Consider the following 27,018-nt stretch of genomic DNA (forward strand, 5'->3'; position numbering starts at 1 on the left):
TAAAAGTTCTGTTTCCAGGAGTGAGAGTATGGGGTCGGGTTCCCCGCCCAGCAATGGTTGTATCCGAACCGCGATAGCAGGTGCGTCGGCCCCAAACGTCGAGGCCAAACGTTGGGCTAAGGTGGCTACCGTAGTATCCTTTGTACAATCCGCAAAGAGGAGGGCCGTATGGACAGCGGCCCGCTTGGCTTCAGCTTGACAACTAGCTGCATCGGGTATCAGGGAAAGACCTGAGGCTCCTGCCATGGTACCTTTTCCCAGGTTAGTAGGGGCCGTGAATGGGAGAGACTCACGGGCAATAAGTTTGTCCAATAATCCGGTTAGTACCTGTAAGTCCTCAGTTGCCAGCCGGGCATCATCCAGCAACTGATCAAAATCCTGGAGATCTAAACGAGTATTAGTATCATCCGAGGTTAACATCCAGAGAACTTTCACTAGAGATTGCCACTGTGTCTGTACCAGTCCCTCCAAGCGGCAAGCCTCTAGAGTAGTCCTAAAAAGTTCAGCGACTATGTCCTGTAGAAGGGTAGGATCCCCACATGAGGACTCCAGGGTTCCAGGAAGTAGTAGTCCCGGTTCACTCGGAGAGCGACCTCCTAGCTCCTATCCGAGTGGCAGGCGAACCCTCCAGGGCTCTAGCCTGACTAGGGGATCGTTGAAGAAGAGTTGTAGATATAGCTGTCATAATGTCAGCTCTTGACCCAATGAACCAGAAATCACCACAGAGACAGTCAGAATCCAAGCAGATGGCTTTTACTGGTCAAATAGGTTATACAGTGCATATAGGATAAGATGACAGCTATGAGGGTCTAGCTCATTAGTTGGCAATATAAGGCTTCAAAAAGGCGGGTGATTATAGACCACACAAAGCATAAACAGAGCACACTTTCCCAGGAGTAGCGTTCCCAGGCTTTGGTATGTGACGCTGTCCTTGAAGTCTGGACAGTTCAGCAAAGGAACAGAGGCGACAGAGAAACCGAGATAACAGCCTGACACCATCCTTTGTACACCTGATGGGAACTGCTAGATGTGAGAGCATCCTGCCCTCCTCTCCTTCTGGAGAACCCCCTACCCCCAAGTACACTAACAGGCCGTGGTGTGTTGGACATCTTCAAGCACTTTTTCTGCACTACGTTTCTTTGGCTTGCTACAGTCTAGTGGGGATGCTTCTGGCTTCCACCAGATGCAACTGATTTTGTTTTTTTTGAACAGAATTATGTACCACTTGTCTCACGTTCTTCGCTGAAGGTCAGCCTACCAGTTTCTGTGGCAGGGAGGGGATTTCAACTTGGCTCTCCCTGATATTCATCCAACTCTCTAACCTCTACACTACACTGGGTGTCACATACAAATTATCCCAGATGCCTTAATATGAAGTCGGGCGGGGGGACTCAATATGGAGGTAGGAACCCAAACTTAACAAAGGGGAACTTTCAAAACTGTAACTATCTCGGGATTGCTTTGGGGATTATTTCACACAGAGAAGTAAGATTTAGGGCTGGTAACCTTCCGTTCTCAGGCTGAACAGCGTTCCTATTTTTGGTGCTTCAGTTACAGTACTTGTTGGTTTGAAATTGTACATTGGAAGTGTATATTTTCTACGTATTGTATATATTGTACCTGTGGTATATGTGTAGATAGGCAGGGCTTTCACACTGATATCACTTTCACAAGTAAATGTTTAGCATCCAGTACCTTGAGTCTTTTTTATATTTGATAGATGCATTTTTCTAGTTCAGTTAATAGTGCTGTTTTTTTCAGTTTTAGTACCTGGAGATTGGCAACCCTATTCGTGGCTCATGCAAGCCCTACTTCGAACGACCAGGAATGAGTCAAAGAAAAAGTTTCAAGCTCCTTTTAATTTAACAGATCAGCAGAACATCGTGGCCAAGAGAATGCAGTGCCCTCTGGCCAGAGAAGAATGCGCATGCCTTTGGCGGAGGGTTGTGCCCTGAGTCGGCTGGGGGCCCTTTGCAACCGTGCCCGGCACTACTTCTAGAGGGACGGTACCGGAATGCAAACACAACCGTGGCCAAAGAACGGCCCCATGTCCTTCTGAAACTAGAAGCTTGCCTCTGCCTCGTCCTCAGCAGTCTCTTAATTCGCCTTCAGACTAACCATTTCCCTGATGGCCCCCAATGCCACAGTCTTGATAAACCTGTAGAACAGCAAACACTATTGCATACCGCCGAAGCGTTATCCTGGGTACCCATTCTGCTAGAATGGAGCGGAATGGCACAGGGCACACGGGGGGTGGGTGGGGGGAGAAACGGATCATTGCCTTGCTACCCATTTTAATTTGGTGCTCCGTCTGCTGGCCTTTCTGCCGTTAAATTCCCTAAAGTCGCAAAGAAGTCTTCCATCTCTTTCTGCAGGAGTCGGTTTCTCTTGTTCGCGTCTTCACAAGCCCGTTCGGAGTTCCTGAGTTTGATCTCCAGCATCCGATATTTCTTCTTCTCTCGGTCCAGCTCTTCTTCCAGCTTCGCTACCAGTTTCTTCAATTCTGCGCTGGTTTCTTCAACCCTTAAAAGAAAAAGCCGAGAGATGGCATTAGAAAGTTGGAGTCACCAAATAAGGAAATAAATAAAGCCTACAGCTGGGGTCCCCAACATGGTTCCCATGGGCACCATGGTACCCGCCGACATCTTTTTCTGGTGCTTTTAGAAAGTGGGAGGGGCTAGATGGGGTATTTACCAGCAGGGATTCTGATGGACTGGGGCAGATTAAAAGGCATCCTCTTAAACAGAGCTTCTGCTTAGGGTTGCCAATCTCCAGGTGGTGGCTGGAGATCTCCCGCTATTACAACTGATCTCCGGGCAACAGACAGCAGTTCCCCTGGAGAAAATGGCAGCTTTGGAAGGTGGACTCTAGGGCATTTGGCCCCACTGAAGTCCTTCCCCTCCCCAAACCCCCCTCTTCAGGCTCCATCCCCCAAAATCTCCAGGTATTTCCCAGCCCAGATATGGCAACCCTATAGGAGGCTGAAGTTGGTTACTTATTCCCAGTTCATTCCCTATTCCCAGTTCCTTATTCACATTTCCTAATTCCTGAATTTTTTTGAGGACAATTTAAAAGCTCTGCACCCCAAAATATGGATTGGACCACCACATATCAGACACCCCCACATTTAGGGGACTGTGCCCTCCATGATGGCGCATGCTGAGTTCTGGTCCAAGGTCTGGTTCTTGTGCCAGCTGCTCCCAAGGGGGGGTGACCCAGGACAGATGCACATACAGACACTGGGGCTCAGCTGCACCCCCAAATAATCTTTGGACCACCTCAAATGATACATTTCCACACTCCAGAGACTGTCCCCTCCAAGAAGACATACAGCGGTGCCCGGTCCAAACACCGGTTCTGGCACCACTGGCTTCTTTTTGCCCCCCCCCCCCCGAAACCTGTATTGCAAAGAGGTTTTGAATAGGGAACTACTGTCCCCTGCAAGAGGACATACAGAGGTGCTCGGTCCAGACACTGGTTCTAAGGTAATCAAAGAGCAATCAGTCCATTGTCCCTGGCAATGTTTCGTTGCCAGTGAAGGTTGTGTTAGAACAGTTGCAATGTCTAGTGTGCAAAGCTCTGTCTCTCAGCTTCCCTATCCTAAAACGTGGTTCCCTCAGTAAAGGCAACTTTATGTTTAATCAGTGACACTGACCCTTCACTGCATGCTTACATACGCTGCAAACGCTCTCCGTAAGTTGAAGCTTTCAAGAGATGTGAGGAAGGTTTCCCTATACTCATTTGCACTGCTGCAAAATGGAACAGCTATACAAGAACGTGGTTGGCTCCACCTCCTGTGGCCGCCATTTGGTAACTGGGCTCACCGCCCTGAGTCAGAATTCCCAAGGTGCCCCCTCAGGCTGGAAAAGGTTGGGGAACCCCTTGCCTACAGAGTGGTTTTTAAAAATATATATATATAAAACATTTGTTAGCCTTCTTCCTCCTTCATGGCGCTCAAGGCAGCTTACAACATAGATAAAATATAGAATATTTTTTTAAAAAAACACAGTTGGGATTTGTACTGTGTTTACTGAAAAGCAAAACTAGTTCCCCCCCCCCACCTCATCAAAAAAAGGGAGGGTCCTCTTCAATTTTCATACAAGTGATAGATACCGTTATGGTCCCATAATAAAAATCTTTTTGGGTATAACAATTTTATGGGGAGAGGGGGAGGGGGTCGTCTTACATCCAGGGTTGCCTTCCTTTCCAGTAAATACGGTAGATGCAGACCTGGGAGCTGAACAGCAGTCTGTATCTAGGCTGTACCCCTTCACTGTTCTCAACCTTCTTCTGAAAACAGGAGTTAGATTCTGGCTGCTCCCCTCAGTTTGCACTTAGTTTCGCCTAAGTAAGTAGCAGAGCGCCCCGGCATCAGTTGTGGTGCTTGCCAGATATGATGCCGCTGCATTCCCGGCGACAACGCTGAGATGCTGGTATAGACCTCCCCCGCTGCTGGTAAGCCCCCCTGCTGGCATGCAAAATGGTGGCAGGGGCAGGGGATTCCCCACTCCCCACTGGGGCCTGGCATCCCTACCTCTCCCACATTTCCCACTGGGTCATGCCTGGCCTCTCTTTAGGGTTGCCAGCTCCAGGTTGGGAAATACCAGGAGATTTTGGGGGTGGAGCTAAGGAGGATGGGGCTTGGGGAGGGGAGGGACTTCAATGGGATATATTGCCATAAAGCCCACCTTCCAAAGTGGCCATTTTTCTCCAGGGGAACTGATCTCCGTCACCTGGACATCAGTTGAAATTGCGGGAGATCTCCAGCTGCCACCTGGAGGCTGGCAACCCTACCTCTCTCCCATCTGCTCCTCTGCCTTCCAGAGCAAACTTAGAGCCAAACCTCGAGAGCCAGCATGGTGTAGTGGTTAAGATCGGTGGTTTGGAGCGGTGGACTCTGATCTGGAGAACTGGGTTTGATTCCCCACTCCTCCACATGAAGCCATCTAGGTGACCTTGGGCAAGTCACAGCTCTTTCAGAGCTCTCTCAACCCCACCTACCTCACAGGGTGTCAGTTGTGGGGAGGGGAAGGTGATTGCAAGCCTGTTTGAGTCTCCCTTAAGTGGTAGAGAAAGTCAGCGTATAAAAACCAACTCTTCTCCGTATAGAATCATAGAGTTGGAAGGGACCACCAGGGTCATCTAGTCCAACCCCCGTCTAGTCTTCTTCTTACCTTCGGAGGCTGGCCTCGTAGTCAATGCTCTGCTTGCTCAGCTCTGCCTTCAGTTCCACCACCAGGTTCTGCAGGGCTCCTGAGCAGGCGACTGAGTCCCTGGAAGCAGCTACCATGCTCTGGCGTTCGCTGCTGCCGCTGAAGCACGTGTCTGAGCGCTCGGTGCTGTTCTCCAGGTAGCCGGCACTGTGCAGGGAGGAGCCCCGCGCAGCCCACTCGGTCTGCAGGGAGCTTAGAGCCGAGGAGTCGCTCGCCCTGCAGGCGGCACAGCTGCTGGCAGATTCACCGGCCAGAGAGCCTCCCCAGGAGGTGCCGGCGCTGCCCTGCATGCTGCCGGAGAGGCTGGTGGCGGGGACGTTGTCATAGATGGAGAGTCTGTGTGAGGAACTGGAGTCTCTAGCCGGCCCTCGCGAGGGGGCTCTTAGTTGGCTCTGAAGAGAAGACAATCCGTTCCGAAGCCCGTTCCCACCAGAAGGTAAACTGGGGACGTCCATAGAAGAGCTGTCCTCTTTGGGACCGAGCGACTTGGTTCCTGGTTGGCAACAGGAGTGTTTCCCGGTGGGTGAAGTCTGTTCTCGCATGCCAGGACTCACGGCAGGCTGATTGCCCAGGGTCGGGGCCTTGAGCGGGGAAGGGGCGCCCACCGAAGGCAAGCAAACCAGGCCGGAAAGGGTATTTCCCCACTGGCTCCCACCTTTGCCCTCCTTCGAGATCCAGTCCGAGGCGGGGCTGTCAGCCAGAACTGCCGAAGAGGCACCGAAGATCTGTCGATGCTCACCTATCAAGGCAGTCATCAGGTGCTGAATGTGGGAAGTGCCTGGGTGGGAAACAGGATGCTTGTCAGGAGAGAAGACGGGCAGCATTTCAGAGCAAGACATTGGCATTATGGGGTCCACTCTAGGGTTGCCAGGTCCCGGGTCCACACGGATATCAGCTTCACCTCCCTGCCAGGGTGATGAAGCTAAAATCCTGGAGGAAAGGCAAGGGACAAAGGCAGGAATTAGGTTCACCAACTCCAGCTAGCGTTTTGGGTGGTTTGAATGCTAAAGTGTCCTGTCACAGAAGTGATGTCAACGCGTCGTGCGGGGGATCATTGCCCCAGCCCTCCCGCTGGAGGAGAGGGGGGACCTGACCACCCTATTTATTGCATAGTTTTTAGATTTTGTAATCCCCCTTGATTAGGGAGCCTGAGGTTTGGAAAGGGGGATGTCTAGGGTTGCCAACCTCCAGGTACTAGTGTCAGGCCTGCTTTCCTTTGCTCTCAGCAGCCTGTAAGACTGTGACTGTTTTAGTTTCGATTCCACCAGGTGCCTCTCAAGGTCGACCTTGCTAACCGCTGAATTCCTGTTCCAGCGCTATCTCCCATGGGAACAACTCCTCGGTAAAAGGGGGGCCGCCTTGACCCATTGTGACTAATACTTTTCCTTATAGGCCTGCACTGTGCTCCCAATTGCCATTCATGCCAATGGACCTGTAAGCTCTGCATACCAGTGTGTTTTCCAATAAATCAGCTCTCTTTTGGACTCCTTGTCTCTGGATGCTGTTTGTGGGACTACCATGGGGACAAGTGCTTACAACTAGCTGGAGATTTCCAGCCGATAGAGCTCAGTTCCCCTGGAGAAAATGGTTGCTTTGCCAATTGGACTCTATGGCATCCAAGTCCCTCGCCTGCCCAAACCCCGCCCTCCTCAGGCTCCACCCTAAAAACTTCCTGCCAGTGGCGAAGAGGGACCTGGGAACCCTACCCTTGAGTCTCGTTGAGAAAGGAAGCCTGTAAATGAAGCAAGTAACTAAAGTTCTTGTTAGCCGTGCAGATCGATAAATAATTGTCCTTTTCAAATGTCAAGTATTTTGCACCACAATTCTGCTTGTACATTCAGCACGGTCTTTAGGTGAAACGTCTGGAAGTCCCCTCACATTCTGGAGCTGTTGGGCTTTGCGCATTCACTCGTAATCGGGCACCTGAGGATCGTAGCATGCCTACCTTCCATTATAGTGACTGGGTCTTCTTTCGGGGGGCGGAGGATATTGGGACCAAACACGGTAGCCAGGTTCTGGACACTCATCTTGTTAAAGCTGGAGTGAGTCTGCACTTCATAAAGAAATCTTGAAAAGCCCCCACCAAAGAGGGGGGGAAAAGACAGAGAAAGTAAGAGGTTTACTTATTGCCAACTCCTCTCACAATAAGAGTGGGCAGAGGATAATTATCTGGGCTCAGAAGTCCCAGCTGGACTTTCCTTCCTGCTCAATGAATCATGGGAAATGTTGGATATCCCCCTCCTCAGGCTCCACCTGAAGCTGGTAACCCTACCTGGATCCCATTAAGGTTGCCAGGTTGCTCTTTGCCCCCGGCGAGAGGTTTTTGGGGCGGAGCCTGAAGAGGGGAGGGATTTAGATGTCATAGAGTCCAATTGCTAAAGTGGCCATTTTCTCCAGGTGAACTGATCTCTATTGGCTGGAGATCAGTTGTTATAGCGGGAGATCACAGAATCATAGCGTTGGAAGGGACCACCAGGGTCATCTAGTCCAACCCCCTGCACAATGCAGGAAATTCACAACTACCTCCCCCACACACACCCAGTGACCCCTACTCCATGCCCAGAAGATGGCCAAGGTGCCCTCCCTCTCATCATCTGCCTAAGGTCATAGAATCAGCATTGCTGACAGATGGCCATCTAACCTCTTCTTAAAAACCTCCAACTACTATCTGGAGGTTGGCAACCCTAGATCCCATCCATAACTAGGGTTGCCAGGTCCCTCTTTGCCACCGGTGGGAGGTTTTTGGGGTGGAGCCTGAGGAGGGTGGGGTTTGGAGAGGGAAGGGACTTCAATGCCATTGAGTACAATTGCCCAATCGGCCATTTTCTTCAGGTGAACTGATCTCTATATAGTTATATAGTACCTGGAGATTGGCAGCCCTCGACATTCCCCTCCCCAAACCCCACCCTCCTCAGGCTCCACCCCTGAAAGCTCCAGGCATTTCCCAACCTAGAGTTGGCAACCCTGGCTGGATCCCCTCCATAACGTTTGATGCAAGTTGAGCAATTCTGCCCCAGAAATGGTTTCGCTCACTGGGGAATGAAGACTGGGGGGCAAGTACTTTTCAAATACGGCACATTTGAAATTGTAGCCAAAGGCAGTCGTTTTCAATGGGAGAGGAAGGGGGAAACATTGAAACCCCCACCCTCCCCGTAGCAGAGCAGGAGCAGAGAGGGGGCCGCACTTGCAGCCTGTTGAATTCCATAGGAACCTGTAATAGTTGCCAGGCCTCAACATCTCTCCGTCAGGGCTACCTCCCTGTGCTCTCTGAGGGAAAGGTGAGACACTCAGAAGAATGTTGCACAAATCACGTTCCAGGGCAGGGAGAGGGAGGACATGCGGTCATGAAGACAACGCCTGCCACTTGAGCCAGAGATCCCACCAGCTCTCAGGAGCATGACTTACTTGCAGATGTACTTGAGAAGGTTGTAGTTGGCCTGAGGAAGATTTTTCACCTGCCGGGCCAGTTCCAGGGTACCCTGAAAGAAGAGACCATAGTGGCAGCATCAACAAAGGGCTCCAGAGACCATTTGTCAATATATGGCCAAGCACCCTTCAACGATATTCAAGTAATTGAAGGCTGTCATATAGAGGAGGGTGCCGAGTTGTATTCTGTTGCTCTAGAAGGTCAGACCAGAACCAACGGGTTTAAATTAAATCAAAAGAGTTTCCGTGTAGACATTAGGAAGAAATTTCTAAGAGTTAGAGCGGTTCCTCAGTGGAACAGGCTTCCTTGGGAGGTGGTAGATGCTCTTTCCCTGGAGGTTTTTAAGCAGAGGCTAGATGGCCATCTGTCAGCAATGCTGATTCTATGACCTTAAGCAGATGATGAGAGGGAAGGCATCTTGGGCATGGAGTAGGGGTCACTGGGTGTGTGTGGGGGGGAGGTAATTTGGAATTTCCTGCATTGTGCAGGGGGTTGACCCTGGTGGTCCCTTCCAACTCTATGGTTCTGTGATTCTAGGTATCACAGTGCCGGCTACCTAGTAATCCCCCCAACACACACACAGTGTGCCTTTATGGGGGGGGGGGCACCCACCCCTGTCTTACAGTGCACATTGTGACTCCCAGCCTCTATCTTGTAGGGGTCTCCTCCCTGGTTCTCAATGTCTATGGTTCGTTCTTCTCCACTGGCCTTCCTCGGGCACACTCTCCACTCTGCCCAAACGAATCTCAGACCGCCACTGATGAGAAGGGTGAAACATCTTGGGCCTAAGGGTCATTCTCTCTGGTGATCTAATGTGGGTTGTTAGAGCTGCAGCCCTCCAGCAGTGCATCTTTGCTGCCCCCCTGCGCTGTTTTCCTACCTGTGTAAATAAAGGAAATATGACAAAGATACCAGAATATCCCCTAGACTTGCTCTCCTCCTCCAAAGGGGACCTATTTGGGTAAACACTAACCCCTGGAGCCTTCTCACTGTTATAAGAGAGGGATGCAGGATACCTTGATTAACGTATCCTGGTGTAGCGTGGTGTAGTGGTTAAGAGCAGTGGTTTGGAGCAGTGGACTCTGGAGAACCGGGTTTGATTCCCCACTCCTCCACATGAGCGGCGGAGGCTAATCTGGTGAACTGGATTTGTTTCCCACCTCCTACACATGAAGCCAGCTGGGTGACCTTGGGCTAGTCACAGCTCTCTCAGCTCCACCTTCCTCACAGGGTGTCTGTTGTGGGGAGGGGAAGGTAATTGTAAGCCGGTTTGATTCTTCCTTAAGCGGTAGAGAAAGTCGGTATATAAAAACCCTTCTCCTCCTCCTCCTCCTGATTTCAGAGGAACTGTTATTTCCTAGGAACAGAGCCATAAAAACTACTCTGATTTCAGGCTGAGAGGAGATGAGTTTTCCTTTACGGAGACAAACAGGCAGGATTTCTCCACCTGCCAGGAAGAAGCAAGACAGATGGCTATTTGGATACTCTGATGAAGGTTTGGGGACTTGCGCCTTAATTTGATCGGAGAAAAGGAGCCAGCTAGCACATGTGGGGACTCATCACAGCTGGGACAGGAAGGGTTAAAAGGTCTGGACACCCTGTCAGTGGGGTGCAAGCCAAGAACTGAGGAATGAGAGGAGAAATGGAGTGGAGCCAGCCTTCACCAGCCTCTGTTTTCAACGTTCCAGTGGGCTTGCGTCCATTCCCTGGAAGGGAATGCCAAGGCAACGCCAGCGACTGTACAACTGAATCTCATGTTTACCTTTCTTTTCTTAGTTCTGTAACACTGTGTTGTTTTAGCATAGCATTTTCCGGTGCGTTGTACTGGACTGAGATTGCATTCTAGTAAATAAAGACCTTTTCCTTTTAAAGATCTCAGACTGTAGTCAAAGTTCTCACCTGGGGCGTCTAACTGGTCATTCATGCATAAGACCAGAAAGTCCTGATTGGGCTACAGTTAGCTGGCCAGGGAGAAGAAGAGGCTCCATTTTAAAAAGGATGTGGGCAGAATGGAGTGGGTGCAGAGGAGAGCGACGAGGATGATCGGGGGCCTGGAGACCAAGCCCTGCGAGGAAAGGCTGAGGGAGTTGGGGAATGTTCAGTCTGGAGACGAGGAGGTTGAGGGAGGACATGATCGCTCTCTTGAAGTATTTTGAAGGGCTGTCTCTTAGAGGAGGGCAGGGAGCTGTTCCTGTTGGCAGCAGAGGATAGGACTCGCAATAATGGGTTTAAATTGCAGGTACTGGATGGATATTGGGGGGGAATTAGAGTAAGTTGTTCGACAGTGGAATCAGCTACCTAGGGAGGTGGTGATCTTTAAGCAGAGGCTAGACAAACACTTTTCAGGGATGCTCTAGTCTAGGTTGATTATGTATTAAGAAGGGGGGTTGGACTAGATGGCCTGCATGACCCCTTCCAACTCAATGATTCTAAGAAGAAGAGTTGGTTTTATACACCGGATTTCTCTACCTTTAAGGAGTCTCAAAGTGGCTTACAATCGTCTTTCCTTCCGTTCCCACAACAGGCATCTTGTGAGGTAGGTGGGGTTGAGAGCTGGAGAGAACTGTGACTGGCCCAATGTCACCCAGCAGCCTTCATGTACAGGAGTGGGGAATCGAACCTAGTTCAATTCAGTTCAGTTCAATAACCTTTAATAGGCATAGTACAACCCAGTTCTCCAGATTAGAGTCTGCCGTTCATGTGGAGGAGTGGGGAATCAAATCATGTGGAGGAGTTGGGAGTTCACCAGATTAGAGTCTGCCAATATTAACCACTACACCATGCTGTCCCTCAATAATAATATCATATCAGCTCATAAAACATACACACACAGCCCAGCCTCTCCCAGTGCAATGAAGTTCAATAGACTGAGCCCACCAACCTCTCCTCTGTCTTTGGAGAGCAGCTGCCCACAGGACAGGAAATCTTCATATCTGGCAAAAGGAATGACAGGCTCTGGAAGCTCCCGGAGGTACAGCTTAAGAACAGATGCAACTGTGTGGACATCAGTATTCCTGCAACAGGACAAGGGAGGAATAGGGGGTGGGGGTCAGCACCAGAACATAAGAACGTAAGAACATAAGAAAAGCCCTGCTGGATCAGACCAAGGCCCATCAAGTCCAGCAGTGTGTTCACACAGGGGCCAACCAGGTGCCTCTAGGAAGCCCACAAACAAGTTGGCTGCAGAAGCATTCTCTTGCCTGTGCTCCACAGCACCTCATATAACAGGCATGCTCCTCTGATCCTGGAGAGATTAGATATGCATCATGACCAGTATCCATTTTGACTAGTAGCCGTGGATAGCTCTCTCCTCCATGAACATGTCCACTCCCCTCTTAAAGCCTTCCAAGTTGGCAACCATCACCACATTTTGGGGCAGGGAGTTTCCACAATTTAACTATGTGTTGCGGGAAGAAATACTTCCTTTTATCTGTTTTGAATCTCTCACCCTCCGGCTTCAGCAGACGAGCCCCACGTTCTAGTATTATGAGAGAGGGAGAAAAGCTTCTCCCTGCCCACTCTCTCCATACCATGCATAATTTTATAGACCTCTACCATGTCTCCCCTCAGCCACCTTCTTTCCAAGCTAAACAGCCCTAAGCGACGCGTTTTAACCGCTCCTCATAGGGCAGTTGCTCTAGCCCCCTAATCAGGAGTCAAGCCTGCACAGAATAGGGTTGCCAACCTCTGGAGGGTCCAGGAGATCCCCTGGAATTTCAACTGACCTCAGTTCCTCTGGAGGAAATGGCTGCTCTGAAGGGTAAACTCTATGGGCTTTTACGCATGTCCGTTTCCCTCATGGTCACCCTTCCGACAACTTGGGGTCTTTGTTTGGATTACGCATGCTGTTTCTGACCATCAGAGGCCGCCTCGCTCTCCCCCTGCGTTTCCCCATGATTTGCCCGTGTTTTCAAATTCAAAATAAAATGAGTCCCTCAAAACGCCAGCAATACAGGGGGGAACGCAGGGGGAGAGCGAGGCGGCCGCTGATGGTCGGAAACGGCATGCGTAATCCAAACAAAGACCCCAAGTTGTCGGAGGGGGGACCATGAGGGAAACGGCCATGCGTAAAAGACCTATGGCATTACACCCTGCTGAGGTCCTTCCTCTCCCCCACCTTGACCTCTCCAGGCTCCACTCCGAAATCTCTTGGAATTTCTTGACCCAGAGTTGGTATCTCTAGTCTATAATTTCTACAGCTGCCTGAAGGATGTGAGGCCTCAAAGAAAACCCTTCACAACACCAAGCTGGGGGTTTCAAGACATGACTTGAATTGGTCCACAAGGCACACAGAGAGAGAAAGGCTCCAATTTCACACTACACATAGAGGAGTGTTGTGATTTCTCCTCAGTTGTCTGCTCTGTTGGTTTTGATCCAGAGCTGTGGGAGTAGGATTTCTATGTTCAAGTGGAAGAAAGGCATTTGGAGAGAGACCGCTCACTCCTTTCCTGTTCCCATCAGTTCCTGCAGAGGGAAGGATGTGAGGAAGTCCCGACTCCCGATATCTTCTCCCCAAGGGGAAATAAAATTCTTGGGAAGAGTGATTAACGGGAGTTGACTTCTTCAGTTTGTGTACCACTTTCCCACTTGGGTGCAGCTTCTGGGTTTTAAACAACTGTTGAGAAAAGCGTCAGAAAACTGCATTCTCATTTCAGCCTGAGATTGCATGTCATAACTATGACCTACAATGTGCTAATTTCATAGTTTAGGCCATATATTGAGAATATTCCATGCTCTAAATTTATAGCAATAGACGCCAGGGCTGGCTGCAGAGATCACGAAGAAAAAGAAGAAGAAGAAGAAGAAGAGTTGGTTTTTATATGCCGACTTTCTCTACCACTTAAGGCAGAACCAAACCAACTTACAATCTCCTTCTCTTCCTCTCCCCACAACAGACACCTTGTGAGGTAGGTGAGGCTGACAGTGTTCAGAGAGAACTAGCCCAAGGTCACCCAGCAGGCCTCATGAATAGGAGTGGGGAATCAAACCCTGGTTCTCCAGATTAGAGTCCACCGCTCTTAACCACTACACCACGCTGGCTCTTTACAATGCCCCAATTTCATAGTTTAGGCCATACATTGAGAATATTGTGTGTGTGTTAATTGCAGTCAAGTCGCTTCCGACCCATGGTGACCCTATGAATCAATGTCCTTCAAAATGTCCTATCTTTAATAGCCCTGCTCAAGTTGAGCATATTCCATACTCTAAATTCATAGCAAACCAGGTCTGGCAGCAGATATCGCTCTGACTGACTGCATTTCTGTGCCTCTAAGATTCTTGAACCGACCTAACAGCCACATTAGGTGGGCAAGATCCTTGGCTCTGCCCAAAGCTCCTTCTAGGGTTGCCAAGTGCCACCTGGCTGCCCACCGACCAAGCTCATCAACAGGTGCACACGCGCCTGCCGGAGGTGCCATGTCACTTCCGGTTTACACCCGGAAGCGCCGCATCACAAGGGGCTGTTTACCACTCCAACTCCCAGTTAGAGTGGTAAAAGCCCTGTTGCGATGAAGCACTTCCGGGTGTAAACCGGAAGTGCTGCAATCGCGTCGGCATGGCTGCGTGCATGAATGATCACACCTCACCCTCCACCCCAAAAACCTCCCACCAAAGGAGAGGAGGGACCTGGTAAGCCTAGCTCCTTCCATCCATTTCCATGCAACGGATCACTTCTTCCTGCCACCAATAGAAGAGATGGAAAATGAAAGGAAACTGTTGTTGACCAGACCAATATCCCCTTCGCCTGATGCCACGCCAAATGTCCAGTGTTCTTCAAACCTAATCTTAAGGAGCAAACCTAATCTTGAGGATCAATCTCCTACATCCACACAAAGATGCTTCAGTGGCTGCTGAGAGGAACACAGTCTGAAACAGAGAGGCTGCCATCTTCTGGGGTGATCAGATTTTCCCTGTCCCACTCCTGAATGTTGCCTTAGACTACATTTCACACCTTTTTAATTCCAGGTACTCTAGGAGCCCTGACCTGGATAACCCAGGTTAGCCCAAGCTCATCAGATCTCAGAAGCTGAGCAGAGACGGCCTTGGCTAGTATTTGGATGGGAGACCACGAGGAAGTCCAGGGTCACTACAGAGGCTGGCATTCAGAGGAATTCTTAACAAATCTGAGAGAGCTGAGGGCAGGGACAGCTGTTAGGAAAAAATGTGTCAGAATTGCTTTTGCGTGCATCAGTGGTGCATGTCTGGAAATGGTGGAAGAAGGTCTACGGCATGTTGTGTCAGATGGTTATGGTTCTCTGAGGAGCTTCCGGGGCGAGATTTGGGGTCAGATCAGATTGAGTAATCTGATACTACGAGAGAAGGTGGCATGGTATCGCCTGATTTTGTCAGATCTTGGAATCTAAGCAGGGTCGGTACTTAGAAGGGAAACCACCTCTGCTTCTCACTTGCCTTGAAAGCCCCTCGCTGGGGTCGCCATAAGCCAGTTGAGACTTGATGGCACTTAGGTATATAGGTAATTTGATACTGACTCAGTAGCTGCCTCTGATTTCTGCATGGCATTCAGAGATGAAGTTACATCCAAAGTAAGAAGAAAACAGTAGATCTTGCAGATTTACTCTGCTCTGGATAGATCTAACCTAGAGTACTGTGTTCAGTTTTGGGCATCACAATTCAAGAAGGACAAGCTGGAACGTTTCCAGAGGAGGGCAACGAAGATGGTGACGGGTCTGGAGAACAAGTACTATGAGGAAAGGTTGAAAGAGCTCGGTATTGTTTAGCCTGGAGAGGCGATGACTGAGAGGGGACATAACCATCTTCAAGTACTTGAAGGGCTGTCATGTAGAGGAGGGTGCCGAGTTGTTTTCTGTTGCCCCAGAAGGTCGGACCAGAACCAACCGGTTGAAATTAAATCAAAAGAGTTTCCATCTAGACATCAGGAATCATTTTCTAACAGTTAGAGCGGTTCCTCAGTGGAACAGGCTTTCCCAGGAGATGGTAAGTGCTCCTTCCCTGGAGGTTTTTAAGCAGAGGCTAGATGATCATCTGACAGCAATGTTGATTTTGTGAACTTAGACAGTTCATGAGAGGGATGGCAGGAAGGATTGTGCCAGTGCTTGATTCTCGTGGCTCTTTCTTACATCCCCAGGATAATGCCAATCACCACTTTAGGGTCAGGAAGCTATTTTTCTCCAGGCCAGGGATCCTGGAGGATTTTTTAATGGCCATCTTCTGGGCATGGTGTAGGGGTCACTGGGGGAGTGGGGAGGAGATAGTGTGAATTCCCTGCATTGTTCAGGGGGTTGGACTAGATGACCTTGGTGGTCACTTCCAACTCTATGATTCTATGATATGTGGAGGGCTTTGAATCTCTCCGTCGGGACTCGTTAAAAGATGCCTACTCACCTGTCCAAAGGAGGCTTCTCCCCACAGTCAAAGGACTCCTGCAGGTCTTTAACCAGATTGGCTTGCCCAGGCATACGGAATAGCCCTTCCTCCGAGAGGCCGTGCTCCCGGATAAAATCTGCACATTGCTCCACCAGGAGCGGAGCCAGGTGCTGCCCGTACTTCTTTTCATACTGGATGGTGTCTTCCAAGCGTTGACCAAAGATGCCTACCAAAGGGGGAAAACAAACATTATCTGTGATTATCTGCGGTTTCCAATGGAAGTTGGTTTCAGGTAGCCGGCTCAAGGTTGACTCAGCCTTCCATCCTTCCGAGGTCGGTAAAACGAGTACCCAGCTTGCTGGGAGTAAAGGGAAGATGACCAGGGAAGGCACTGGCAAACCACCCCATAAACAAAGTCTGCCTAGGAAACGTCGGGATGTGACGTCACCCCATGGGTCAGTAATGACCCGGTTCTTGCATGGAGGACCTTCTTCACCACCGGCGGGAGGTTTTTGGGGGTGGAGCCTGAGGAGGGTGGGATTTGGGGAGGGGAGGGACTTCAATGCCATAGAGTCCAATTGCCAAAACAGCCATTTTCTCCAGGTGTACTGATCACTATTTGCTGGAGATCAGTTGTAATAGAAGGCGCTCTCCAGCTAGTACCTGGAGGTTGGCAACCCTATCAGGAACAGGGGGGTGGCTACCTTGGCTGGCTTGCGGGCTGGATAAGAGCTCTCGGGGGCAAATCCAGCCACACAGGCTGTATGTTTGACACCCCTGCTCTAGCCCCTTCCCTATAAGGAAAAAGGCATATCTTTGCAAGGGGAGGAGGAGGAGGAGACTTCTTTTAAAAAACAAAATAAAAAATAAAAACTGGGAGCACAGAGAACCCACTAAACCCATTGTCACAACTACATATTGATATTTTAGAGTCTTTTTTTAAAAGAAAGAAAGAAAAATCAAAACCACTTGTCTTCAGGGAGAGGGGCAGGAGAGGGCTGGAGCTGGGTGGTACAAAGAAAACCAACAGAAACATTACGCACGAGGGAAAAGCAGACTAAAAATCAGCTTCTGGAAAGAAGACTGGGGTCAAAGTGGTCTCAAAAATGCCAGAAAAAAACCAGGGGAAAACAAAACAAAAAAAATCCAACGTGAAAATCCAAAAATGCATGCGGAAATCAGGGGAGAAACCAAAGCAGTATGGGGCCAGAACTGACCCGGGGTGGGGTGGGGACATGCGGAAAAGGATTAAGGGTGTGAATGTTGGAACAGGCAATGTCTGGTGTTCAAAGAAGAGAAGAAGACCTTGCAGGGGGCAGCGAGAAGACCATTAGACCAGATAGCGAGGTCAGCATCTTCTCTCCTGTTAAGTGTCATTTCAGGTCTGTCTCCAGATCTGTCTTGCCCTACTCTTAGGGCAAGATCCTGCCTCTTCTCAGATGTTTCCTGCATAGGCCTTTTATGCAGGGGCATTTCCCTGCGGTCACCCCCGCCGACTGTTTCAGGGCTTCCTTTTTTATTATGCACACCTTTCCCGCCTGTCAGAGGTCGCCTTGCTCGCCTTGCGTGTTTTTGCCCGTGTTTCCCAGATGCTGTTTTAGCCAGAATCTGGAAAAAAACAGGCAAAACACGCAGGGAGAGTGAGGTGACCTCCCTGTGAGGCGACAGGTGGAAAAGGCATGTATAATCAAAAGGAAGCCCTGAAGCAGTCGGTAGGGTGACCGTGGGGAAAGGTCCCTGCATAAAAGGCTGTCGTCTCTCTCTTTCTCTCTCTCTCAGCTAGTTAGGACCCTAACTTTGTCCCTCCTGATGAAGAAGGAGAAGAAGAAGAAGAAGAGGTGGTTTTTATATGCCTACTTTCTCTACCACTTAAGGGAGACTCAAACAGGCTTACAATCACCTTCCCTTCCCCGCCCCACAACAGACACCCTGTGAGGTAGGTGGGACTGAGAGAGCTCTAAGAGAGCTGTGACTTGCCCACGGTCACCCAGCTGGCTTTGTATGTAGGGGTGGGGAAACCAACCCAGTTCACCAGATTAGCCACGTGGAGGAGTGGGGAATCAAACCCGGTTCAGATCAGAGTCGAGTACGATAGTTCCTGATGCTTCTGGTGACCAAAGAGTTAATTTCTAGACCTGCTTTCTGCAGAAGCCCAGGTTATTTTGCCTGGGTTTCAGAGCCATAAAAACGGTCTGTGGAGTGAGATCCAACCCGACAGCAGACTCTTAAGCCAGCTGAGCTGGGGAAGCAGGTTTTAGACCGCTCTCCAAGACAGATCTGAGCAGAGAACGCCAGGGCAAGGGCAATTCTGTGACTGGCGGATGGGGAGAAAGATTTTTTCTCTCCCCGTGTGATCAGTTGTTCACTAAATGCCTGGCAGAACAAAGTCTGAACATGTCAGAAATATGCGGAGTCTTCACAATTCTCTGGTCCAAGCCCGGCTTCAAAGGCAGGAGGTGAGATACTGGAAAAGGGAAAACAATCCTCTTGGGCCCGTCAATCTTTCCATACGGTAGGAAGCACTCCTTTCTGATTGACACAGTAAGATTTCCATACTGGGAACAAGCCATGGTGGCCCCAAATCACATGCATAAGCACATCATTCTGTTGGGCCCATGAGAGAATGCCGTGGTCTTGACAGGAAAAAAATCCAAGTCGTGCTTGGGTTGGGCCTGGAAATCTCCCAGAATTCGAACTGGTCTCCAGACTACAGAGATCAGTTTCCCTGGCTGATTCGGAGGGTGGACTCTATGGCATTACACCATGCTGAGGTCCCTTCCCCCCAAACCCAAACCTTACAAGGCTCCACCCCTTCAATCTCCAGGAATTTCCCAACCCAGAGCTGGCAATGTTCAAAGTCATACTTTGGTTGCCAACCTCCAGGTGGGGCCTGGACATCTCCCAGAATTCGAACTGGTCTCCAGACCACAGAGATCAGTTTCCCTGGCTGATTCGGAGGGTGGACTCTATGGCATTACATCATGCTGAGGTCCCTTCCCCCCAAACCCAAACCTTACAAGGCTCCACCCCCTCAATCTCCAGGAATTTCCCAACCCAGAGCTGGCAATGTTCAAAGTCATACTTTGGTTGCCAACCTCCAGGTGGGGCCTGGAAATCTCCCAGAATTTGAACTGGTCTCCAGACCACAGAGATCAGTTTCCCTGGCTAACTTGGAGGGTGGACCGTGGACTCTATGGCATTACACCATGCTGAGGTCCCTTCCCCCCCAAACCCCCACTCTCTTTAGGCTCCACACACACACACACCAATCTCCAGGAATTTCCCAACCCGGAGCTGGCAACCCTCAAAGCGGCACCAAGGAAGACAGAGGAGCAAAGTCAGTAAGATGAACCAGGGCAGAACCCCAAGCAAGCGGAAGTCCGTGACAGAGCTGGGAATCACTCTCCCAGCCCAGCCTCAAGTTGCTCCCCAAATATCTACAGCGGAGAGCTTTCCGCATGGGGAGTTAAGGCAGGCTTTTAGCCCCCCCACCCCCACACCTCTGGCTCATCCTCCTCAGGGCAGAAGTGGGTTGCCTGGGACTGGTCTTGCAATGTTTGGTCCTGGGGGTGGGGGGAAAGACTGGCATGGCGAGCCCTCCCTGCCGCTCACCTCTGGTCCTGGCACAGCAGTCAGGCGCGTGGCAGACGTCCAACTTCCAGCAGAAACCTGGCAAGGTAAGAAAGCAGCCGTGGCAGCGGAGGAAGGCCCTGGCTCCGGGCATGAGACACATCCTGAGGCCCGTCCCGTCCACAAGGCCTCCTCCGCCGAACGCCGCCACTTGGCACTCAGGTGGCTGCCGGTGATCACCGCCGTGCACCTGGCTGCAGCCCCAAGACTTGCTCGGCATGAATTATGACGGGTGCCGAAAGCATCCGAAATATCCAATGAAAACCCAGAGCTCCCCAGCTCCCTCCGCAACGGCACGGGAGGCAGGCAGGCAGAGTCTTGCCCACTCTTCGCGCTCCTCCCGGCTGCAGCCGAGGTAAACAGCTGCTCAGCCCGAGGTCGCAAGTTTTAACAAAGGCCTCCCCTCAGGAGAAATGCGGGCCCCGGTGGCTTATCAGATCCCTTTCTGGGGGGAGCTGTCAGCACAGGGCAAGACGGGCAGGGGGTTCCTTACGGTGCTCGCTCTGCCCCTTGCAGAGACGAAGGTGCTGGCCATCAAACTGTCCCTGCAGCTAAACTCCATGCGTCAGCTGAGGCAGCCTCTCCGTGGCTCGGGGGGGGGGGCAGAAGTGACAGCCAGGACAATCCCCAGCAGATCATGGCGATGTCAGCAAGCACCAAAGCAGGGCCAGCATCTGCACACCCTGAGATGAGGCAGCTGCCAGGGCCCAGAACTTCTGGTGGTGCCCACTGCTGCTGACCCCCACCCCCACACACACACCTTCACTGCCACTTGCCTATACCCATGGCTCCCCCATGCTCACTGAGGAAGGGCATGTGGGTGGGGCACAGTGGTGCCACTCCTGGTGGCAGCACTCCCATGTGACCGAGCAACATGATCGCTGCCACTACTAAACATTGCTCTAATTTCCTTTCAGGTGCTGACACATAAATTGAGTTATTTTCTCTACTCTTACATATAAAAGTCATACTAACTGGTCTCCCTCTTGAGATTTCTGGCACTATACCAAGTTCCACACTTTTACGGATCATTTTGCAGTGGTGAAACTGGCCACGCTAACTTGCCTGGGACCCTTGGGTCAATCATACCTGAAAGTGCCAAGTGGCTAAATGAACGCCTTGGTCTTTTATGCATGCCTGTTTCACTCACCGTCACCCCTCTGATGACTTTAGGTCTTTGTGTTGATTATGCATGCTGTTTCCAACTGTCAGAGGTCACCTCGCTCTCCCCCTGCCTTTCCCCGCTTTTTGCCCACATTTTCAGAGACCTGTTTTGAAGACATGGGCAAAATGCAGGGAAACGCAGGGGAAGAGCGAGGCAACCTCTGATGGTCGGGAACGGCATGCATAATCAACCCAAAGTCGTTGGAGGGGTGACGGTGAGTGAAACAGCCATGCATAAAAAGACCCTTGAATATGTCTTCCCTGCAGAAGATCTTGGAGAGATATCGGCTGTTACCACACTAGGTATTCCCAGCGATGTATTAAGAGTTTGGAAATGTTATAAAAAATACTGTTCGCACTTTCTATGTATTCCCACTGATGGATTAAGAGTTTGAAACTGTTATAAAAAATACTGTTTGCACTTCGTTTGGCCCCTTTAGCTGTGAAGACGTCTTCCAGCCATTTTTTAGCTGTAGTATCCAAAACCCCTTTTAGAGTGATGTTTTTTATAACATTTCCAAACTCTTGATACATCACTGGGAATACCTAGTGCGGTAACAGCCATCCTCAATCCAACCACTTTTTTCCATGGAAGGCATCTGATGAACTGATTCAAACAGAGGTGACAAAAAAGGAAGTGCTAACACTAATTCATAATTTTTTTAAAAATAACAAATATTTGGTTTGAGAGGAAAAAAGGGGGTCCAGGGACACCCTGGAGACTTAACATTTATTCCAGCAGAATTTCTTGCATGTCAGAGCTCCCTTTGCCAGATGTTGGAATAACTCTTTAAAGGGCCACTGGACTCCTGTTTTATTCTACTCCTGCAGATGAACAAGACTCCCTCTCTGGTTCTGGAAATCATACACTTGCAAGTTCTTTTAAAAAAAGAAAACCTCAAATGTGAAATGGGCCTTTTATGCATGGATAGTTTAAGCGGGATGTGCTGCCCTCTCGATACACAGTATTTGAACTCGATTTCTCAAATCACTATTCACAGGGGCTTTTCCCCCTAAAGAAATTCCCGGAGTACTTGGAGTTAAATGTATGCATCACCAGGACAAATGCAGAGCTTCAGAACTTCTCACAAGCGTTCTCGCTAGTGGAATACAAAAAAACTGTTGGATCAGACTGAGGTCTGAAACTGACCACAATCGCTGTGAAACTGACCAAATAAGCAGCCTCCTGGTATTGCAGCTTCCAGGGGAGGGGTTGGATTAGGGGAAAGACAAGTGGGAGGGAGAAGCAAGAATGGGTGTGGGGAGAAACCCCCAAATTGACAAGTATGCTCAAAACCAGCTTTCGGTTTGGGAACAAGGCAGACATTCGACTCGGGGTAAAACAGCATCCATAAAATGTGGTGAAAATGTGAAGGGAGAGAAAGGTGACTTCTAAAGGTCGGAAAATACATGAATAATGAAAACAAAGGCAGAGACAACCACAAACTGTCAGGCAGTGTGGTCCTGGGTAAGTCGAATAGTAACTCTCTGACATCTCAGGCAGAGGCTCTGTTTAACAGGATGCCTTTTAATCTTCACAACCAATCAGAAGCCCTGCAGGGCAAAAGCCCCACCTAGCCCCTCCCACTTTCTAAAAGCATTTTGTGGGCAACAAGAAAGGTGTCTGTAGGTGCCATGGCGACCACGGTGCCATGTTGGGAACCTCTCCCATAATTGACAAGAACACATGTTGCTTTTCGGGTTTTTTAAAAAAAACAATAAAATAAGCTGTATCTGCCAGTCCGCTTGGTAACATATATGCATTTTATACTTTGGCAGCGCAATCTGTAAGTGAGCACTCTTTCCCAAATTAGTCTGGCCACACCTTCATTTATTAGCACAATCCCTCCAGGGTAAGAACATAAGAAAGGCCCTGCTGGATCAGACCCAGGCCCATTGAGCCCAGCAGTCTGTTCACACAGGGGCTAACCAGGCGCCTCTAGGAAGCCCACAAACAAGACGGCTGCAGCAGCACCATCCTGCCTGTGTTCCACCACACCAAAATTAATAGGCATGCTCCTCTGATACTAGAGAGAACAGGTATGCAGCATGACTAGTATCCATTCTAACTAACAGCCATGAATACCCCTCTCCTCCATGAATGCGTCCACTCCCCTCTTAAAGCCCTCCAAGCTGGCAGCCATCACCACATCCTGGGGCAGGGAATTCCACAATTTAACTATGCGTTGTGTGAAAAAATACTTCCTTTTATCTGTTTTGAATCTCTCACCCTCCAGCTTTAGCAGATGACCCCGTGTTCTAGTGTTATGGGAGAGGGAGAAAAACTTCTCCCTGTCCACTCTCTCCAAACCATGCATAATTTTATAGACCTCTATCATGTCTCCCCTAAGCCACCTTCTTTCCAAGCGAAACAGCCCTAAGCGTTTTAGCTGCTCCCCATAGGACAGTTGCTCTAGGCCCCTAATCATTTTGGTTGCTCTTTTCTGCACCTTATCAAGCTCTATAATATCCTTTTTTAGGTGTGGTGACCAGAACTGTACACAGTATTCCAACTGTGGTCTCACCATAGATTTGTACAAGGGCAGTATGATATCAGCAGTTTTATTCTCTATTCCTCGTCTAATTATGGCCAGCATGGAATTTGCCTTTTTTACAGCAGCCGCACTCTGGGTTGACATCTTCATTGAGCAATCCACTATCACCCCAAGATCCCTTTCTTGGTCTGTTGCTGCCAGCACAAATCCCATCAGTGTATATGTGAAGTTGGGATTTTTTGCCCCAATATGCATCACTTTACACTTACATTGAATCTCATTTGCCATTTTAATGCCCATTCTTCCAGTACGCAGAGATCCTTCTGGAGCTCTTCACAGTCTGATTTTGTTTTAACCACCCTAAATAATTTGGTGTCATCTGCAAATTTGGCTACTTCACTGTTTAACCCCAACTCCAGGTCATTGATGAACAGGTTGAAAAGCACCGGTCCCAACACAGATCCCTGAGGCACCCCACTGCTCACATCCCGCCATTGGGAGAACTGACCATTGATTCCTACTCTCTGCTTCCTATTTTTCAGCCAGCTCTCAATCCATAAGAGGACTTGTCCTCTTATCCCGTGACTATGAAGTTTGCTTAGCAGTCTTTGGTGGGGGACTTTGTCAAAAGCTTTTTGGAAATCCAAATACACAGTATCCACAGGCTCATTCCTGTCCACATGCTTATTGACGCTATCAAAAAACTCTAATAGGTTAGTGAGACAGGACCTACCCTTACAGAAGCCATGTTGGGTTTTGCCCAGCAGACCTTGTCCTTCTATATGCTTGACAATTCTATCTTTAATAATGCTTTCCACTAATTTACCCAGAACAGACGTTAAGCTAACTGGCCTGTAATTTCCTGGGTTCCCCCTGGGACCTTTTTTATAAATGGGTGTTACATTGGCCATTCTCCAGTCCTCTGGTACTGAGGCTGATCGAAGGGACATATTACATAACTTTGTTAGAAGTTCAGCAATTTCCCATTTGAGATCTTGAAGAACTCTAGGATGAATACCGTCAAAAAAATCTTTTTTTTTTCATCTCTAATTAACTGCTTGCATTTCCTTTGTGCAAGTTTGTGTTTGCTTCTGTTCGCCTCGTTTGGGCAAACCTTCCAGTCTCTGAAGGAAGACTTTTTTTCTCTAATTGCTTCCTTCACCTTACCAGTTAGCCATGGTGGTGACCTCTTGGACTTATTACTACCTTTCCTGACCTGCGGTATACAAGCTAGCTGAGCCTCTAGTAATGTGGACTTGAGTAACCCCCAAGCCTTTTCAAGAGATTTAACCCTCCTAGGTGTTCCTTTCAACTTCCTATTTACCAGTTTTCTCATTTTAGAGAAGTTCCCTCTTTTAAAGTCAAAGGTAATTGTGTGAGATTTCCCAGTCACTTTCCCATTTGCATATAAATTAAATTTGATGCCATTGAGATCACTATTGCCAACTGGCTCAACTACATCCAAATCCCGCACTAAATCACTGGCAGCACCACACAGTATTAAATCCAGGATCGCCTCCCCTCTGGTTGGGTCTATGACCAACTGTTCGAGGGCACAGTCATTTAGGATGTCTAAAAATTTTATCTCTTTGGCTTGACTAGAGCATACATTTATCCAATCAATATGAGGGAAGTTGAAGTCTCCCATTATTACTACTTCATTACCTTTACATGCTTCCCTAATTTCATTCTCCATCTCATGATCACCTTGAGCCATTTGGTCGGGGGGTGATAGAACGTCCCCAGTACTAAATCTCCTTTGGGGCCCAGAATCATCACCCATAAGGATTCTGTGGACGAGTCTGCCCTTTTTATGGTCTCTAGCTTATTAGACACTATGCCTTCCTTAATATACATAGCAACACCCCCTCCAATACGTCCTTCCCTGTCATTTCGATACAATTTGTAACCAGGGATGACTGTATCCCACTGGTTCTCTCCCCTCCACCAGGTTTCTGTAATGCTCACTATATCTATGTTTTCTCTTAAAACCATGCACTCTAATTCCCCCATTTTTGCTTGGAGGCTTCTAGCATTAGCATAGAAACACCTCCACACTGTTTCTCTCTTTCGACTTGCCTGGCATGTGTCTTTGGGCATCTTTAAGTGGCTATCCATCATTTTTTTCCCATTCCCTTTCATGTTTAAGTAATCCCTATGTGGGCAATCTGAAGCAATTTTCCCTTTGTCCGTATGCACTGAGTTTGCCCGAACCGGCTGCTTCTCAGCTCCTGTCTGCTTTCCCCTCAGGTTCAGTTTAAATGCTGCTCTGCCACCTTTTTTATATTACGCGCCAGCAGTCTGGTTCCATTCTGGTTCAAGTGAAGCCCATCCCTTTTGTATAGGCCCGGCTTGTCCCAAAATGTTGCCCAGTTCCTTACAAATCTAAAGCCCTCTTCCCTGCACCACCGTCTCATCCACGCATTGAGACTCATCAACTGTGCCTGCCTAGCTGGTCCTGCACGTGGAACAGGTAGCATTTCTGAGAAAGCTACCTTGGAGGTCCTGGCTTTTAGTCTCTTGCCTAGCAACCTAAATTTGGATTCCAAGACCTCCGGACTACATTTCCCCACGTCGATGGTGCCAACATGCACCACAATCACTGGCTCCTCCCCAGCACTACCTACCAGACTACCTATATGACGGGTAATGTCCGCAACCTTTGCACCAGGCAGGCAAGTCACCATGCTGTTTTATTCAAGGGTGTTTTATTCAAGCCAACCTTGCAAAATCCTCTTAGCAAACTTGGCCTTTTTTCCTGCTTACAAATTACCAGACTGAAGAGCCAGGGGCTGAAAAACTGCATCTCAAGCAGGAACCAGATCTTTAAGTGGAATTCTTCTGGGCTTGTAATGAGTGCAGCTCCAAGGGTGTTTGCCTTATCTGCCCACCTGCTCAGTGCCTTGAACACTTTGGTGCATGCCGAGGTTTCAAACATGGACACAGGGTGATTGCGGGCCGGTTTGTTTCTTCGTTGGGTGGTAGAGAAGGTCAGCATATAAAAACCAACTCTTCTTCTTCATCATTATCTCCAGTTAAAGGGTTTAGGCAAGTAGGTGATATGAAAGACCTCTTTCTGAGACCCTGGAGAATTACTGCCAGTCTGAATAGACAATACTGCCCTTTATGGGAGGGGCCGTGGCTCAGTGGTAGAGCCTCTGCTTGGCATGCAGAAGGTCCCAGGTTTAATCCCCGGCATCTCCAGTTAAAAGGACTAGGCAAGTAGATGATGGAAAAGACCTCTGCCTGAGACCCTGGAGAGTCACTGCCAGTCTGAGTAGACATTACTGACTTTGGTGAACCAAGGATCTGATTCAGTATAAGGCAGCTTCATGAGGTTTCCAGTAACCTGAACCTAGGAGCAAGAACTGGAAATACTGATCTTGCACAGATCTTGTATTGTTTATGCACAGCCTTTGATGCTGAGGACCCAAAGTTCTCTGGAGACCCGTGTCTGAGCTGGACCATTTCAGACTGCTGGTTCGGTTCACGTGATGGAATGCTGCTCCACCCAAAAACATTCCGTCTGCACTCAGATGCTGTCTTGCCCTTGGAGAGGGATGAAACCAGTGGCTCTGTTTCTTTGCCTGATCATTAACCTGAACTTTCAGCCAGACGTGCTGCCTATCAACATACCTAATTCTCAATAGGGCCCCATCTGTGGATAATTAGATTCAGAGACTGGAGTCATGAACAGTCAAGACAGATCTTTCTAGAAGCGGAGAAAAGCCTCAAGTTTGCAGAA

General features: G+C 49.2%; 1 protein-coding gene across 1 annotated transcript in view; it reads right to left on the reverse strand.

Moving 5' to 3' along the window:
* Positions 1 to 2,294: 2,294 nt before the first annotated feature.
* Positions 2,295 to 27,018, reverse strand: part of ARHGAP22 (Rho GTPase activating protein 22) — a 39,202-nt gene continuing 14,478 nt past the window's right edge. Inside the window, exons 5-10 of the mRNA XM_056850542.1 lie at positions 16,003 to 16,210; positions 11,522 to 11,654; positions 8,619 to 8,692; positions 7,159 to 7,280; positions 5,175 to 5,991; positions 2,295 to 2,523 (exon numbers count right to left, since the gene is read on the reverse strand). Of these exons, the coding sequence (XP_056706520.1) occupies positions 2,295 to 2,523; positions 5,175 to 5,991; positions 7,159 to 7,280; positions 8,619 to 8,692; positions 11,522 to 11,654; positions 16,003 to 16,210 (1,583 nt within the window). The remainder of the gene's footprint in view (positions 2,524 to 5,174; positions 5,992 to 7,158; positions 7,281 to 8,618; positions 8,693 to 11,521; positions 11,655 to 16,002; positions 16,211 to 27,018) is intronic.

Source organism: Euleptes europaea, chromosome 5 (genome assembly GCF_029931775.1).
Source record: "Euleptes europaea isolate rEulEur1 chromosome 5, rEulEur1.hap1, whole genome shotgun sequence".
Taxonomy (NCBI): Eukaryota; Metazoa; Chordata; class Lepidosauria; order Squamata; family Sphaerodactylidae; genus Euleptes; species Euleptes europaea.